We start from the raw sequence: 18,082 nt of genomic DNA, 5'->3' as shown, positions 1-18,082 counted from the left end.
ATAAACACAGAGATGAGCCTTGTGGTATATCATTCCATCTTATTCACAGTTACTGTCTAGGGGGTGCTAACTTATGTGTGCATGTAAATACACACTTCTTTAAAAAAAAGGGAATGAAGCTTTATGTGTTATTCTGCTTTTCTCACTTAATGTTAGATCTTAGAGTGTTATCTCTATGATAACTCTAAGTTATCTCTAAATTAGAGGTTTTTTTGTTTTTTGAAATATTTACTATCAGGGATGGAACAATAGTACAGCAGGTACCATTTGCCTAGCACATGGCCAACCTGAGTTCGATACTCAGCACCCTAGATGGTCCCCCAAGCCCATCAGGAGTGATCCCTGAGCTCAGAGTCAGGAGTAAGCCCTGAGCACAGCCAGGTGTTGCCCAAAGCAACAACAACAACACCAACTATATAAAATTCTATGACACAGATATAAAATTCTATGACACAGTTCATAATTTATCTAGCCAACTTCATTGGTTGGATATCTAGGTACATCCCAGATGTTTCATTGCTATTGTTATCATGAGTAATTCACTGTGTCTATGACTATTCATTATTCCCCATAATATATGACATTATTTACTCAGCATAAGTGTCTATACATAGAAATAGAAAGTGATGTGTCCAGGTAGAAAAAGTTACCCTAAGATTACCTCCATTCATCTTCCCCCTACTATGAAGGAGACACACATTTCTCACACATCAAGTCAATATATGTGGAACTTTGCCACTCCCAGTTAAAGCTGGAATGTGTCAGGGCCTGGGGATGGCTCAGTCCTAAAAGTGCTCGCCTTGCAAGCTTGAGGCCATGAGTCTGATTCCCAGAATTTCCTATGTGTTCCCAGTGCCATGCCAATGACTCTGCTGTGTGGGACACTGGGCGTCACAGCAGAACCTATAGTCTCCGGTGCACAGCAGCCACGTTTATGTGAGCTTCGCAACAGTGTGTAACCCCAACCCCCAGCAGGCGCTGACACTAAAAAAGTTCGAGCACTGTGGGAGTGTGACACCTGTGAGCCCATGTGTGCGCATCACAGCCATCCCTGGCGACCACAACAGCCAGAATGTTCAAGAGCATCATAGAGAAAAGGAGCATCACAGCGAAAGCACCACAACCAAGTGCATGCAATACTGGGTCCACAGCAGAGTGAGGTGGGGAAGGGAAATTGTATAATCCCATATCCCCTTAGGAATGCATCCCGCCTAGACCTATAGGGCAAAGAGTGCTCACACAGTTACATGAAGGCACTTCATTACAGAGTCTCCATAAGACACTGTTCCGGGTATTTGCCTCTCTAGCACATACTGCTCTGCCAAGTTCCCAGCATGATGTGCATCATTACCCACTGGCACTTTGCTGAAGTACGCGTTTCAGTATGAGAGCTCTGGCTAAGGAGGGACTATTGGGGGTTCTCCCAAGCAGTATTCCGAAGGCCTGGGCACCCCTCCTGGCAATTCTATGTGAGGGCCTAAGGATGTCGTGCTGCTTGGATCCTACAGAGCTAGGGATACCCTGGTTACCCTCCCGGTGCTAAGGAGCCTCAAGGGCCACACCCAGTAGTGCTTGTGGACTTCCAAGCTTGCACCGTGCGGTGCCAAGGATGGAACTGAGGTTGGACACATGCAAAGCAAGCACATTAGCCCCTGCACTCTCTCCCCAGCCCTGCCCTTTACTAAGCGCACAGTTGGACACCAGTTTCTGTGTTTGTCCTTCAAAGACAGGTCTCAGGACAGGGGCGTCATGGGCTAAAGGGTCACTTCCAGAGGTGCCAGTGTCACAAATGAACAAACTGAGACACAGGGAACAGCCATCTCCACCCACTAAAGTGGCCTTTCCCAGGATGGGGAATAAGAACCCCAAGGGAGACTTTGGAGGCACATGGAAATAAGGAACACTTCACCCACTTGGGGGAAACTTTGTTCTTTTGTGAAAATGCATTCCCCCATCCTCACCCCCCATAAGCTGCTTTTCACTTCTCTGCTGACAGTCACAAATCAGACCACAAGTCCACCAGGTTTGTTTTCACTTGAAGGGGCCAGGTGTCTGCAGCAGCCATCGGGCATATATTAAAGAATAAATAAAGCAGGAACCAGGACAGGGTGGCTCCGGGGGGAGCCCAGGGATAGTGAGAGGACAGGAAGTTTGCAGGAACCTATACATGAAGAACAGAGTTCCTTTCTCTGGAGAGAGAAATGAGGAGGCAAACACTATCAGAAAGCAGGGGCAGCACTGGTCTGGCTTGCAGAAGTTTCCCACAAATCAATGCTCTGTCTCCGGTCCTGCCTCTGTTCTGGCTCTGGTTTCAACCAGCAGCCCGGAGAAACTTCAGCAGGATAGTCAGCTAAGCAAATGTCAACTCAGCTGAAAAGTCAAGTAAGCAAATGTTAGCTCTCCAGCCTCAGTGGGAGAAAAGGAAGTTTTATGAAAAGAAGAAAGAATATTGAGTGTCATTTTGTGCAATAGCTAAATGTCCTTCTTTCCCACCCACTTCGAGGACCCCAAAATGTCACTTGTAGTTTCTGAGTGAAACATTTCTCCATCCTCATGTATGTGGGAATCATGAGCCTTCCCTGGAGAGACTGTTCTGTGAAACTGAGATCTTCTCTACCCATGTGCACTGAGGAAGAGAGTGCTGAGGACAAGGATTCCAAGGCAAGAGAAGAGGTCACTTAGGGGGTCATTTTTCAGTCTGCCATTGTGATCTGCAGCTTGTCTTATGCTCAGGGATGGTCCATTTACTCTCCCAATCACTTTCCTCAGAAGTTTATTGTGAACTTTTCTCCAAAGATCACACTTTAGCTATACAGGCTACCCCTAATTTCCTCACATTTTGCTCCTTCAGCCTAGAGAATATTCTAAAACAGTGCTATCCAATAGAAATGCCCATGATAATAGAAGTGTTCTCTATTTAACTACATGAGTTTGCAAGCACTTGAAATGTGATTAATGTGAGTGAGGAATAGAATTTTCATTTCATTTTAAACTGAATTGATAATTTAAAGTCACTTAGGTTAATGGCAAATTTATTTGACAGCTTAGAGCCAGCAGACAAAAATCTAAGTTAAGATCAGGCAGTTTCTTTGATGCTGGTCCTTTCTTTTGCCTTTATAGATCAGCTCCTCCCTCCTTCCAACCCCCACTCCACCCCAGGTCCTTTCCTTAGTTCCTGCAGAACATGAAGGAGGCTTTTCCCAGCTTCATAACAGTGGTAAAAGCCTTATTAAAAATGTGGATGAAGAGCAAGTCTTTTTGTTTGTTTTGAGGTCATACCTAACAGTACTCAAAGCTTACTCCTATGCTCAGGTATCACTCCTGGTGGGGCTCGGGAGTCCTTTTGTGGTACCAGGAATCTAACATAGGTTGACCATGAACAACGCAAGAACCCTATCAACTGTACAATCTCTCCAACCTGGAAAAGGAAGCCTTTAGTGTGCTTAGACCAGAGAAGATAAGAAGATCTCAGCAGTTACTCATTCCTTCTCTCTTCAGAAACTGTGGTTGATCTCTGTGAACAGCACCAAGCAACTCTCTTCACCCCAAACCAAGGTAAAACACAAAGCACAAAGGAACTGTCTACATTTTCAAAGGCTTTATTGTGAAAACAGTAAAACTGAATCAACCACATTGTCTTGTGTATCCACAATAGCAGAGAACATGAGAGTGAACCGTCCCCATGGGGGATAGACAACCTTTAACAAAGTAATAAATAATGAAAATGATACCCAATATAATAATATTGCACACAGTATAGATAAAATTACATAGAGGAACAGGGGCTATTGGGAGAAGTTCTGAGCAAGAGGGGATCTTGCAGAGAAGCCTCAGCCTCAGGTGACCTTCACTGCAGACCCCAGCACTAGTCCAGAGCAGCTCAGTTCAGTTCCAAGTCATCCATGTATTCCTGGACCCAGGCCTCACTGGGGTTAGCACAGATTTGCCTGCCTCTTTTGGTTTGGAATCTGTGAAAGGAGAAGTGGACAGATTAGAAATCACTGGCATGTTGAAGGCCATCTGGTATATCCCTGGTGTATGGTGGGGACCTCCCTCTGCTTGACACGGTGCATGTTGGGTAGATCTAGGGGGTGAGGAGACCCTTCCAGGAGGTGATGCTGTAAATAGGCCTCCTGTAACTTACACCCTGGATATAGCAACAACCTCTGAGGTTGACCGAATGAGTCTTGCAATTAATATAGACATGTTGGTCCCTTTCCTGCAGCCCTGTGAATAACTTTCTCATAGGCCTTTCTATGCAGGGTTTAAACCATCAGCCCATAGGTCCCATAATCTTTTTATTTTCCATGGTTTCTTCACCTCTGGCACACTTGCTCCCTCCAAATCAATTTTCCCTCCCTTCATTCTATTTCCCCTCCTGGACTCAACCAGGCACTTTGTGGCTTGTTTCTCACTGCTTTTCAAGAGAGTTTCAGTCTTGAAACCTGCTTCCTACTTCTTAATATCCACCCCCGCCCCATCCTTCTCTTGTCTTTGCCTCCCAGAGTACCCAGGGTTGAAACTTACACTACAGCAGGCTGGGAGCAGAGGCTGCTGGTTTCATAGTAATCCGTCACAAAATTCCGAGGAATCTTCCGCAGGGTATAAGAGAAGCAGCAGGCCGTGGGAGGGTCAGAACCCACTAGAAGGAAAGACAGGGTGAGCCAGAAGCTCTAACAGGAGCTGACCCTCCTAGTTATCAATATTCGCTGATCATCTCTCTGTGGGACTCTCCAAATCCCAGGATTTGATTCCCTGAATCTAATCCCACCCAGCCTGAGTAGAATCCTTATTCTGAAGAGAAGACTGTGGAAGAGTCTCAGCCCATGGAAGCAGGACTGGGTAGGGGAACTTCTGCATTCTAGTCAGGGAGACAAAGCCCCAAGAAAGGCAGGGACTGGCTTTTAAAAAGTCTGCTAGTTTCTATTTCTTTAGAAAAGAGAACTTGAACATTACTGAGACTCAACTACAGTTGAGTTGGCAGACTACTTGAAAATCTTCCCAGAGCCTTTTGTTCCTTCCATAGAGGCCACTGTTGAGCCGCCCTAACTGAAAAAATGACTGTCACAGATGGAGCAATCACCAGAGAGGACTTACGTGGCGCAGAGTATGCTGGAGAGCAGCAGACAGCCATGAGCACGAGCAGAGCGAGCCCAGCCACACAGAGCTTCATGGTCTTGGTGGAGAAGAGGCTTTTCAGGAGCAGAAGCTGCAGATCCTAGAAGCTTAGGAGTCAGAGGTGTTCTGTGCCCATCCTGAGTTGGGAACCCCTTTTTATAGGCCTGTAACAGGAGGTAGGAGACCCTGAAGGGTGAGTGGAATTTCCAGGGCTGAGATGATGTCATGGTGCCCATAGGGAAACTGAAGCCCAGTGAGAGTGAGGAACCCAAGGAGATAATGACATAGAGGAAGAAGGCGGGGTTGGGGGAGTGCAGGGGACAAGAAGTGGGCTGTACCTCAGGGGGAAGTGGTACGCCAAGGTCCCAGGCAGATGCTGGAGAGACACTTGCAAACCGAGAGGAAAGAGAAACATTGACACCTGCTTAAAGAGATCTGTCAATGAGATCAGGCTTCTCTCTGTGGTTGGCATTTCCAGTACCAGGAAGTCTCACGTCAATCTTTCCTTGTCACCAGCCAGGCCCTGAGAAAGAAGGGAGAACCATGTTCTATTTCTGGGGCTTCCTTCCACTCTCATGAGTGACTGTAGTGATTGAAAGAAAATCTAGTGTCTTCTCAAGATTAAAAAGATGAACCCAGGCTTACCAATGTACAAGGATCAAGTACAGGCATATGTACACCTTCTAATTATGGAAAATTTATTATGTGCCAGGTAGTATGCACACTGCTCCATCCATGTGACATTGAATTTGACCATGATTCTGAGAGAGGATGTGATGATGCCCCAGTGGCAGAAAGGGTCAGCTGGGAGAGCTGTGAGCAGCTCCAGGTTCATCTCAGCTGCTCAGTGGCAGTGCTACGGTTTGAATAGAGACACATTTGACTCTCAAATCCACTTTCTTTGTACCTTGTCATCTCCCAAACAAAAATAGGAGGTGGCCCCAAAGAAGAAATGGTTGATCACAAGCCACTTGGGCTAGTCTATTCTAAAGCCAGGAAACTGGAAAAAGAAGTAAAGATTTTTCTCTGTGTTCATAGACCAGTAACAAAAAGGAGAAAGAAATCCAAAAGAATCTCATTGGGAAAACCTGGATATATTAATGTCGTATTGCACACACAGACATCAGCTTTTCTAGGTGGCAGGTGGAATGTGCCATCTCAGCATGTCAGTGTCACCAGATCAGTCCCTCAGGTTCCTCATGGTTGTAGGATCTGCTTCATTGGCAGGTGCTGGTGATCTGTGGTTGATGTGAGAGGATTAGATGAAGTACCAAAGGTCAGAAATAGAATTGTGTAGGGGAGTGGAGGAGGTGAGAGGATTGGAATAACTTGGTCAGATCGCTCTCTACGTTCAGCTTACCATGCTGACCTATGTGCTCTTCCATAGCCCCTCGCTGATACCTGCTTCTGCATTGAGAAAGGAGAATAAAAAGTTTGGAAAGAAGGAGCCACTGTAGAGATGTGGGAGAGGAGTTAGAGTCACTTAAAAAGTGGGGCCGGAGAGATATAGATAGAGGGAGAGAGGTAGAGCGGGTAGGGTGTTCGCCTTGCATGTGACTGACCCGGGTTCAATTCTGGCATCCCATATGGTCCCCCAAGTATCACCCGGAGTGATTCCCCAAGTGCAGAGCCAGGAATAAGCCCTGAGCACTTAGTGTGAACTAAAATAAGAGTAACTTAAAAAGTGCAATATCATCCTACCTCATTATACCATCACCCCCTATACACTATACTATCTTTTCTGACCTCACTCTTTTCTTGTCCTTAAATATTCTTTGCACCAAGAACCCCATCACAAGCTCTAATATCTTATAAATCCCTGATATCACGTATGTTTGCATCTTTTGTGGTGTCCTAATTGGTGGTGTTTTATCTTTGTGCATCAAAAACCTTGTTTTTTTTTAAATGTAGGAGTACTCTATTTATTCAGCCACTGATTAGCTGATTGAATTGGGCATGAACTCCATCTTACTTTTTTTTCATAATTATATTTATTTATTATTTTTTCTTCTTATGTTTATTTATTGAATCACTGTGGGAAAAGTTACTAAGCTTTCAGGTTTAAGTCTCGGTCACACAATGATCAAACACCTCTCCCTTCCCAGTACTCGTTTTTCACCACCAAGAACCCCAATATATGCCCCCTCCCATCGCTCCCAATGCCTGTAAGGTAGATGATTTCTACTTAACTCTTCTCTACGTTGAGTACATTCATTATTTCGACAAAAGATGCACCATTATTGTTTAGAATTTCTCCCCCAACAATCAGAATTGCTGAAAAGGCATTGTGAAATACTTCGTTTTCTACAGCTGATTATGAGAATCATATAATCTCACATGGCCACAATAGCGGCCTCGCGATTTTGGATTTCTGCAAAGAGCCAGATAATTATGAGATTGGTTTCTGTGCATCTGGTGTTATGGATGTGCCATAGAGCCGCTTGTGGGGGACAACTCATGACCTCAGTAGGGCGTGAAGGACAAGCTGGTACTGTCCCCCTTCCCATGAGACTGCAGTTGCCCTGTCATTGCCGGCTCATACCTGGCTTTCTTATAAGCTCTGAGGTGGCGGCCACCTTGCTGCTGGGGGGGGGGGGGGGGAAGGTGAAGGGAGCAACACTCTTTCCCTCCCGGGGAGGCATGGCGCCGTACTTTAACGCATGGCCCATTCACTTTTCTGACGCAAGCTGCTGGGCTCTGGACTAAGTCATTTTGCCTCTGGAGCCATGACCGTGCTGGGGTGCAACTCGGGACCTGGGTAGGGCGTGAAGGACGAGCCGGTATTGCCCCCCTTCCCATAAGACTGCAGTTGCCTCGTTACCGCTGGCTCATAACTGGCTTTCCAATAAGCTCTGAGGAGGCAGCCACCTTGCTGCTGGGGGTGTGGGGCGGGATAGGGGTGGGGAAAGGCGGAAGGGAGCAACACCCTTTCCCTCCTGGGGAAGCGTGGGCTGTAGTTGAACGCATGGTCCATTCACTTTTCTGCCACAAGCTGCTGGGCTCTGGATTAAGTCCTTTTGTCTCTGGAGCCATGGCCATGCTGGAGAGCGGCTCTTGGGGGTGGGGGTGGGGCAACCCATGACCTCGGTAGAGTGTGAAGGACGAGCCGGTATTGCCCCCCTTCCCATGAGACTGCAGTTGTCCCATCACCACTGGCTCATACCTGGCTTTCCAATAAGCTCTGAGATGGCAGCCACCTTGCTGCTGGGTGGGAAAAAGGCAGAAGGGAGCAACACCTTTTTCTTCCCGGGGTAGGCATGGCACCATAGTTGAATGCATGGTCCATTCACTTTTCTGCCACAAGCTGCTGGGCTCTGGATTAAGACCTTTTGCCTCTGGAGCCATGGCTGTGCTCGAGAGCCGCTCGTGGGGGGCAACTCGTGACCTTGGTAGGACATGAAGGACAAGCCGGTACTGCCCCCGTCCCATGAGATTGCAGTTGCCCTGTCACCGCCGACTCATACCTGGCTTTCCAAGAAGCTCTGAGGCGGCAGCTACCTTGTATGCGGTCCAGATGCATTTCTGCCAAAAGCCTCTGGGTTTCAAGATTTGTTTCTGAGTCTCTGGGATCATGGTTGTTAATTAGTTTGAGCAGGAGCCAGAGAGGCCGTTTGTAGGCGGTGACTCGGGGTTTCGCTAGGATGGGGAGGAAAGGGCTGGTTCCACCCCCATCTGGTGAGACCTCGCATGTGTCGTCCCTGAAGGCCCAAATCTGACTGTCCAGTGGCCTCTGGAGGATGGTGGTCACCAGGCCGCCAAGAGGAACAGACCAAGGCATAAAACCTATTCCCACCTGGAATGGCCCAGCCCCAGTAACCTACTGCAGGAACAGGATGCATTTCTGCCAAAAGCCTTTGGGATCTGAGATTCGTTTCTGAATCTCTGGGATCATGGCCGGTAAGCAGTTCGATCAGGACCCAGAGAGGCCATGCCTCCAATTATATAGCTGAGCCAGAGGTGGATTGTGGGTGTGTCTCCCACATACCTAACTTTTGGCTGTTTACTTTCTTGGTAAACTATGCCCCAAGTGTTTGGGGTCTGGCCAAAGGCACAGCAGCAATTTGGGGGTATCTGAAAGCCTGATGGTGTCATCAGGCTGCTGATGCACTCACCTCACAGGTACAAATTGACCTGCTGGTGGCACCATACCCCCTCAAAAACCTTGTTTTAAGGGAAGAAGGTGTCTGGTGTTCCCCTAAGCCAACTCTATTATCCATGACATGTCTATTTAACCCCAATTAGTAGTCATCTTCCCCTTGTCAAAACAGACAAAGCTACACAAAGCCTTATTCCTGTCCTCAAAGAGCACTGTAGCACCGTCCTCCCGTTGTTCATCGATTTGCTCAAGCAGGCACCAGTAACTTCTCCATTGTGAGACTTGTTGTTACTGTTTTTGGCATATAGAATACACCACAGGGAGCTTGCCAGGCTCTGCCATGTGGGTGGGATATTCTCAGTAGCTTGCCAGACTCTCTGAGAGGAATGGAGGAATTAAACCTGGGTCTGCTGCATGCAAAGCAAACACCCTATGATGGTATTAATGGTGATGAAAATAGCCATCCCAAGAGTAGGCATTAAGTAACTGTATTACATAAGACAGAGAGAAAGAAGGCATCAGTGAAGAAGGCCACCTCTCAAGCATAGATAAAGAGCTCCAAGTCAAGTCTAATCTTCCCCAATACTAACTAGGAGCCTTAGACACTGAGACCCCTGTCGACATGAGTTGGGGCTGCAGATCTTTATGTTGTGAAAGGACTATGAAGGTACCTGCATGTGGGAAGGAGGAGAATATGAAAGACACATGGGTGATTGGTAGCACTGAGCCCTACAATGAATTAGTTGACTTCAGCTTCCTAGCTTGGCTTTGATCATTGGTTCATGGAACAAAATGTTTTATTCACAGAGGTTACCGTAACAATGTTGTGTTCACACAGGTAAAATTCCACACTAGGAGGCCAGAGGCCTTGTGTCAACATGTTTAGCTAAATTAATGACTTCCAAGCTTTATATATTGAAACCACTTATAAGTAATAGTAGAGAATAACAAATACCTATAAATACTTGATTCAAAGCCTCTTTTAAACTCAAATACTTGATTTTAAAAGTTGTTATCTTCTCTAGAGAACTTTTCCTGACCTCTCTTCTAACTGAATTCTTTTTTCCCCCAGCTAAGTCTTTTATTATGAGCCCTTCACTATTTGCTAATGAACTTTGCTTGTTTTACTTTGTCATTGTGCTTCAGACTTCTTTCTAAGCCACATGATTTACAATATGTTTATAGTTTGGTTTTATGGGTACAACATGGTAGGATTTAGGGTTTTATGGGTACAACGTTCCAATTCTCTGATCCAGGTGCTCACTTCCCTTCTCCAACATGGTCCCAGTTCTTTCTCCCCATCCTGCTCAATAGACTCAGTTCTGTAGATCAGCCAAAAGAATTCTTGACCTGTTGGATCAAGTCTCAGAGTATTGCACCCAGAGCCCCTGACTTTCTTCCATCATATCAGCTGTAACATACTTATTTGACCATCTTCCCCAATAAGGAAGGAATATTTTGTTGCAGAAACTATATTATGGGGTGGGGGAGCGGATATGCAGGTGGGTGGAAATCTGGGAACACTGGTGGAGGGAAGATGACACTGGTGTGGTGGTGGGATTGGTCACTGTCCTCCCGTTGCTCGTCGATTTTCTCAAGCTGTCCCAGTAACGTCTCCATTGTGAGAATTTGTTGTTACTGTGTTTGGCATATCGAATACGTCACAGGTAGCTTGCCAGGCTTTGCCATGTGGGAGAGATACTCTCGGTAGCTTGCCGGGCTCTCTGAGAGGGGCGGAGGAATCGAACTTGGGTAAGCCATGTTGGCCACTTGCAAGGCAAACCCCCTATCTGCAAAAAAAGAAAAAAATATATATATAGTTTGTTTGTTTTATAACCACACCCAGCAATGCTAAGGGATTACTCCTGGCTTTGCTCTCAGAAATCCAGGATCAGGGGATTATGTGGGATGTCGGGGTCAAAACCCGGCTTGGGTGGAATGGGGGAATGGGGGGGCGGGGGGGTGGGAGAGATACTGGGATTGGTGGGGGTGGAGAATGGGCACTGGTGGAGGGATGGGTACTTGATCATTGTATCACTGAAACCCAAGTACAAAAATTTCTAAGTCTACAAATGTACCTCATGGTGTTTCACTAATAAAATTTTTTTAAAAAGCCCAGCTTGGCTGAGTGCAAACAAGTGACTTCCCTAATGTACTATCACACACATATTTATAATTAATTTAATAAAATATTTAAGTGTCCTACTGTTTCAATTCTACTTAGGATCTCCTCCGGGACAGAAATAGAGAACCATGGAGAGATTTGAATCTTCCATGGATTTCATGGAGATTCAGCGTAAGTACCTTAGTGCAAGCCTTTCTGAGAGCATATAAGCTAATGCAACTGGAGATTAGTATTCATATTTTAATTTGTCCTTGGAATAAATCTTGAAACAACAATAATAACCCTAATTCCCTAACAGACACAGTACTAGATATTGCTTATCTATAATCTCTTTCAAACCTCTCAACAACCATAGATCATCAGTATCCATTTTCCAGAAGTGGAAACTAAAGATTATCAAGGTGAACTAATCTGCATGAGGACAAACTGTTAGAGACATCGGTGCCAAGATTACCTGTAAAGGTCTCTGTTCCAAAAGTTCACACTCTTTATGGATCCTCACATGTTTTAGTGGCTCCCTCTTTGTAACTCTTTGTAAGTCATGGTATTTTAATAAAAATTTTTTTAAAGAAAGAAACTCTAATTATGAGATCTCTTGTATACACAGGAGGCATTCAATAAGCACCTATTTATATTGTCTAGAGCTCATTCTGACTACCCATTTTAGTGAAAGGGAACTCAATAGGGAAAACTAGAATGGGAACTTCCTGAACTCCATTTGACTAAATGGAATAAGAATAAACTGGACATTCTTGCCCTCAACGTCAGATTCCTTCCCCTAAGCCCTCATGGGTGATCACTCCCTTTCACTCCACCCGACATTTACATACTCAGAAGTTTGATTGTAAAAAATACTATTCTAGAATGCAACATTTTAGTTTAGCTGTCTAGAAGGTGACAGTAAGTGCCAACATTGGTTTCACGACATTTCATAAGTTGAAACTCTGAATTCTCTGGGCTTCCTCTCAAACAGAAAAATTCTTCACTTCCCCTCTGGTGTAATAGATATTTTTCCCTCCAAAATCCTTACTAGGTACTGTGCACATTTCTCCATTCTGGACATTTTCATATCTGCTATGTTATTTTGTTCTCTTAACTGCCCTAGGATCTGTAACCACAGGAGAAATATTAGTTTGCAGAGAAAAGAATTTTCTTTTCTCCCCACATACCCTTACCCATTGGGTTTTATCTGGTTCCACTCTGTTTTGTCCTTTTACAGATCAGCAGCAAAACCTGAAGAAGTTAAAGATTTGATTAACTTATACAGGATATGTATCAAACACAAATCTTGGCTCTTCAAGCCCATATTCTCCCTTAAACACTTATTTTGTTATTTGTCTCTATATACCCTTGCTTGCTTTTTCCACTGTGCGGAAGCCCATGTTCTGTCTTGAACACATACTTCCTCTCTTTCTCTATCCTAACATCTTTCTTAAGTTTCAGGGAGCAGAGTAATAGCACAGAAGGTAAGGCATTTTTCTTGCATATGGAGGACCTGGGTTCAGTCCCTGGCATCCTATATGGTCCCCTGAGTCAAGAGCCAGGAGTAGGCCCTAAACAATGCCAGGGGTGGCCCCAAAACAAAAATAAAAATGAATCCATTTTATACCATAAAATATATCTTGCTTCACTAAAAGCTAAATAAACAAAAAATCTCGTCTTCCATCAAATTGCTCAGCAATGATCAAAATTTCTTCACAGTTGGAACCTGCTGATACTGCCCACATAGGGAGTGTCTGAAGATCCCAAACTTCTCTTCTCAGAAGAGAAGACAGAGCAGAGTTGCTGAGGAATGTGGGGGAAGAGGTGATCTGCCCGATATTCTGTGCTCTCCTAGGAGAGTGTTGAGACTATTGAGAATGTTGAGAATGTTGAGACTATGGGAGTTGGGAAGACCATGGGGCTAGGAGGACAGGGGAGGTGGCAGGGAGGGTGAGAGGTTGAGACTCAAAGCACCAGTGTGTAGGAGGTAGGAGACCTGGAACTAGAGAAACCCTTTAGAATCAATGCTGAAGGAAAAAAAGGAAGTCAACATGAGCTGAAAATATGGAAATTTGCCAAGATAAGATGGGGGCCAGAGTGACAGTATAGCCAGTAGGGTGTTTGCCTTGCACGCAGCCGACCAGGGCTCAATCCCCGGTGTCCCATATGGTCCCCCAAGCACCACCAGGAGTAATTCCTGAGCAGAGAGCCAGGAATAACCCCTGAGCATCGCTGGGTGTGACCCAAAAAGAAAACAAAAAATAAACCAAGAAGAGGTCACACTCCTTTGGTTTGACCTATGTGGTAACCAAGTCACTCAGAGGAAACAGGGAGAGGAAACTAGATTGTAGAGTAAAGAAACAAACACACAATTATCCATGTTAAGTAGAGGATTGAGGCTCTGGGGCAGTACATGGGTTGAAGTATCAACAGTGATGGGCACCCTCAGGCCCTCAGTCAGGGCTGCCCTCTTCTTAAAGAGTGACTTTAAGGAACATTAAATTCCTGAGGGAAGGATGAAGCGTCAACAGAGTTTGGTAGGTTCAAAAACACTTTTGTTTGTTGATATGAAGTCATTTTCCTTCTTCAAACACTATCTTTCTACCTGTTTCTGATTGTTTCTAGGCTGGTCACAGGAAATATCCAGCAAGAAGAGGAAATAATCCAGGAAAACTTGGTTGAACACTTGCTCTGTGACAAGCACTGTGGCCAGTCTGGGAGATGGGGGCTAATGAAAGCAGCAGTGAAATGTAAAGGAAGGTTCCCCAAATGTGATGCCTATTTTTTAATGTATGTTTCCTTTTTAAAACAAATAGAAAATTCATATGGGTACGATAAAAAAATTGAAAATATAGGAAGACAAAAATGTCCCATCATTTTATTCTCAGTATTTTACTATTGTTGCTAAATCATTTTCCCTGTACAGTATTGTGTCATTACTTAACATTCCTCTACATAATTTAAAACTCAAAATTATCCAATAATGATATCTTATTACATGGTTAGACCAAAATTTTTTTGGGTCACACCCGACAATGCTCAGGGATTTCTCCTGGCTCTGCACTCATGAATTTACTCCTGGTGGTACATGGTGGACCATATGGGATGTTAAGAATCTAACCCTGGTTGGCTGTGTGCAAGGCAAATGCCCTGCCCACTGTGCTATCACTCTAACTCCTTAGACCAAAATCTATATGTGATTTAATGAACTATTACCTGGATAAAGTTCATTCCAGCTGCTTTATAAACTGAATCGAGACTTGAAGGATGATTATTTAGGCTGAGAGTATAGGGGTGGATGAGTAACCAGGGAAAAAAACGAGAGACTGAAACTATATAAATATATGTATTATTATTTTATATATTGTGTATAATTTTTAAAAGATTTTTTAAATGTTTCAGTAATCATTAAAATAACACTAATACATAGCACTGTGTGTGAAAGACAATCATATTTGGGGCCTTTTATAGATATTAATGTACCTCATTTTTACCTCTTCAGATATAGGCCCTTTACTCATGAGGAAATCAAGGCACAAAGCACTAAGTAATCTATAAAACACACATAGCTACTAGGCGACAGGTTTGGAAATAATACCAAGAAGGTTGGGCTCAATGAATAAGTAAATTAGAAGAGAAAAGTGTGCTTATCATAATTGTTAAAAATTGAACAGTCAGAGATCTGTTTATGGTTGAAAATGCCATTCCATTTGGCATACTTTTATTCAAAAGTGGAATTCATGGACTTCCCTCTTTCCTGATAAAATTAGGGAAGCAAGAGTGCTTTTTCTTATTTGTTCTAAATATTAATTTTGCAATTGCCCCAGGATGTGTCCATGCTGATAGCACTCTTCCCCGTGAGTTACAAGAAGGAAAAACTGTTCTCTGCCAAAATGACATTCATTCATAGAAAGCAGAGAGAAAACCTTCACGTTTAAGGAGTTATGAGCTTGTCCGGAAGGCTGCATCATGGTTTCCAGGAAGTTGGAAAAGGGCAAGAAAGAAGCCAAATAGGGAGGCAGGGTCATAAAGCAAAAGCCTCTATTTCATTTGGGGAACAATGGTGTGTTGGAAGGATTTCTTTTTCCACCCTCCCACCACCTCTTAAGAGACCCCAGACAAAGGTGGTGAGGATGGTCTTAGCACATCAGTGGCACCAGGCATGAGGTCCAGCACCTTCCACTTGCCCTGGGTGCTTTCTTTTTTTTTTTCTTTTTGGTTCACACCCGGCAATGCACAAGGGTTACTCCTGGATCATGAACTCAGGAATTACTCCTGGCGGTGCTCAGGGGACCATGTGGGATGCTGAGAATCGAACCCAGGTTGGCCGCATACAAGGCAAACACCCTACCCGCTATGCTATCTCTCTAGTTCCCCTGGGTGCTTTCTTAATCGCTGTGCCACTTTTTTGGTGATTTCTTGCTGGAGATCCCGAATAGCAGGACTATAAAGACCACCTCTGTGCTTGAGGGTAGCATGGGATTTGAACTCATGACCTTACCCTTGCCAAAGTAGGGCCATAAGCCATTGAGTCATTTTCCAGGGGGCCCTATTTAAAGGATTGAGAGTGGGAGGAGGCAGTGGAAAGCAAGGCCGGTTGCTAAGACACAAGACAGGTCATGGTACAAGATGAGGAAGGTGTGATCTAAGACAGCAGCAGCAGGAAGATGAGATGTAGATGATTAATTCTGTGAAGGGAGGGAGGGAGCAAGAGTGACGCCCAGGCTTCTGGGTTGGAAGCTGAGTAGGAGGGGATGCTTTTTAGTGAGCAGAAATACAGGACTAAGGGAAGAGGGTCAAAAGATCTAATTCAATACCAAGTATATCCTGACACTGCACACAAGTGTACACACACACACACACACACACACAGACACACACACACAGAGTCAGAAGAGAAGAATGACAAGAACTCTAGAGAGGAAATGGCATGGCCACAAAAACAGGGGCTGCATTAATGAGACATGACCTCTACTTGATGTTAGAAAGGGCCCCCGGATATTGTTTTTTTTTAACCTCTGTGAAAAGTGGGATCAAATCTGCCGCACCCCTTACTTTCAGGTTGACCACACCCAAATATGAAAGAACTCATAGCTGAGCCAAACACTGCCATCATTGTCAGGGAGCCCCTCCACAGAGCCAAGATCAAGATAGACACTCCTAGGAGAGAGTGTACAGGGCAATTCATTCAGGGAACAATAGAGTGGTGGAGAGATTTTCTTGTTTTTTCCCCTCTCAAGAGATACCAGAAAGAGGTGAATGAGGATGGGCTCAGCACATCCACAGCACCAGGGATGAAGTCCAGCACTTCCCACTTGCCCTAGGTGCCTTCTAAATCACCTAGAGGAGGAGATCCATCCAGCAGGGCAAGGGCCTGGTAAGCAGAGCATCATGAGAAGAGACACGTTCAGCTCCAGTCCCCTCTACTCATGGCTGCTGTGTTCTGTTGGACTGAGGCAGGACCTCAAGTAGCTGAATGAGTCGGAAAGCTAGGACATGAGTCAAACCTCTCCAGGCTGAAGGAGCCACCATGTTGCCACTTGGTCACCACAGTTTCTTTGAGTGGTTCTGTTGTTATGGAATTCTGACCAAGAAACAGGTGGCACCCAAAAAGTTTGAGGGAGTCCCCATTGATTTGCACATGTGGACTCAACCTGACTACTGCCTAAAGGATTGCGTGGCAAACAGGAATCACGCGAAGTTTTCCTCAGAGGAATATGCCATGCTGGGGATCAAACCTGGGTCAGCCATTAACAAAGCAAGCACCTTAATGCCTGTATTGTCTCTCACCCCACATATATTTTTGGTACACTTCATTTTGTACAGTTTACACTGTTTCCATATGCCTTTCCTCTCCTCATATTTTAATTATATTCATGGAATTTCACTCGATTTAAGGGTATAATAATCCAGTGGGTAAGTTATCAATTATTTTCCCTGATGGAGGAAGTGAGTTATCAATGCGGCTGGTTCTGGTATTAATGTGTGGAAATATGACTCTGGGTTACTTCTTTCAAACTCATTCCTAGAAATTTGTTCCTTCATTAATAGGCCTGACTTTAAGGTAATGCCTGCCTTATGGACACCCACACCTACTGCATTTTGTTGAGCCACAAGGTTCACCCTGGAGTCACCAAGGGACTGCTGGGGGACTAGCCAGTAACTGGATCGTGTGTGTGTGTGTGTGTGTGTATTTAATGAGGAAAAGGAGATTTTTTTCTTCATTCTCTCCTTCCTTCCTTCCTTCCTTCCTTCCTTCCTTCCTTCCTTCCTTCCTTCCTTCCTTCCATTGCTCCCTATGGGCAGCTGCCATGCTTCATGGATCATCCCTCTGAATGGTTAGAAGTGCTGAGGACAACCGTATATTTCAGCTTGTTGGGAAAAAAGAGCTGAAGTGACCATGCCCAGATCGATCCTTATGGGAAGGGACCACAACAGGATAACTGAGACATGTACCTTCTCCCTCTCACGGGGGAAGCACTTCCTCCCAAGAAATCAGGACTTTCGTGAGTTGTGGGCTGAGACAGAGTGAAGAGAAGCTATTCTTGCATAGCTTGAGTCCCTGTGGAAACTAGCACCTCGAGTTGTTGCAATATTCATCATGACAGCACCTTTGTCTTAAAAACTTCTCACTACATCCCCAGATTCCATTTCCCCCTCTGCCAGGGCTTCCTATGAAGAACCCAGGAGATTACAGAAAGACACAGCCACATCGAGCACCCCGGCTGCTCCAGTGCACTGTCCCTTTTCTGCTCAACAGC

The 18,082-nt window shown here is 44.9% G+C and overlaps 1 protein-coding gene across 2 annotated transcripts; it reads right to left on the bottom strand.

Annotated features, from left to right (window-relative positions):
- Positions 1-3,835: 3,835 nt before the first annotated feature.
- Positions 3,836-5,173, bottom strand: LOC130035922 (C-C motif chemokine 4). Of its 2 annotated transcripts, none has more exons than XM_056127849.1 (3): positions 5,098-5,173; positions 4,528-4,642; positions 3,836-3,968 (listed from the first exon to the last, which is right to left on the bottom strand). In XM_056127849.1, the coding sequence occupies exons 1-3, from the start codon at positions 5,171-5,173 to the stop codon at positions 3,881-3,883; spliced, it is 279 nt and encodes a 92-aa protein (XP_055983824.1). In that variant the 3' UTR covers positions 3,836-3,880. The 2 variants fall into 2 exon arrangements, with proteins under 2 accessions (XP_055983824.1, XP_055983825.1); XM_056127850.1 differs by having other exon boundaries at positions 3,881-3,953.
- Positions 5,174-18,082: the final 12,909 nt, after the last annotated feature.

The sequence above is a fragment of the Sorex fumeus genome, unplaced genomic scaffold (genome assembly GCF_029834395.1).
Source record: "Sorex fumeus unplaced genomic scaffold, SorFum_2.1 ptg000063l, whole genome shotgun sequence".
NCBI lineage: Eukaryota > Metazoa > Chordata > Mammalia > Eulipotyphla > Soricidae > Sorex > Sorex fumeus.
Note: the sequence above shows the minus strand (reverse complement) of the source record. Positions and strands in the feature narration are given on the sequence as shown.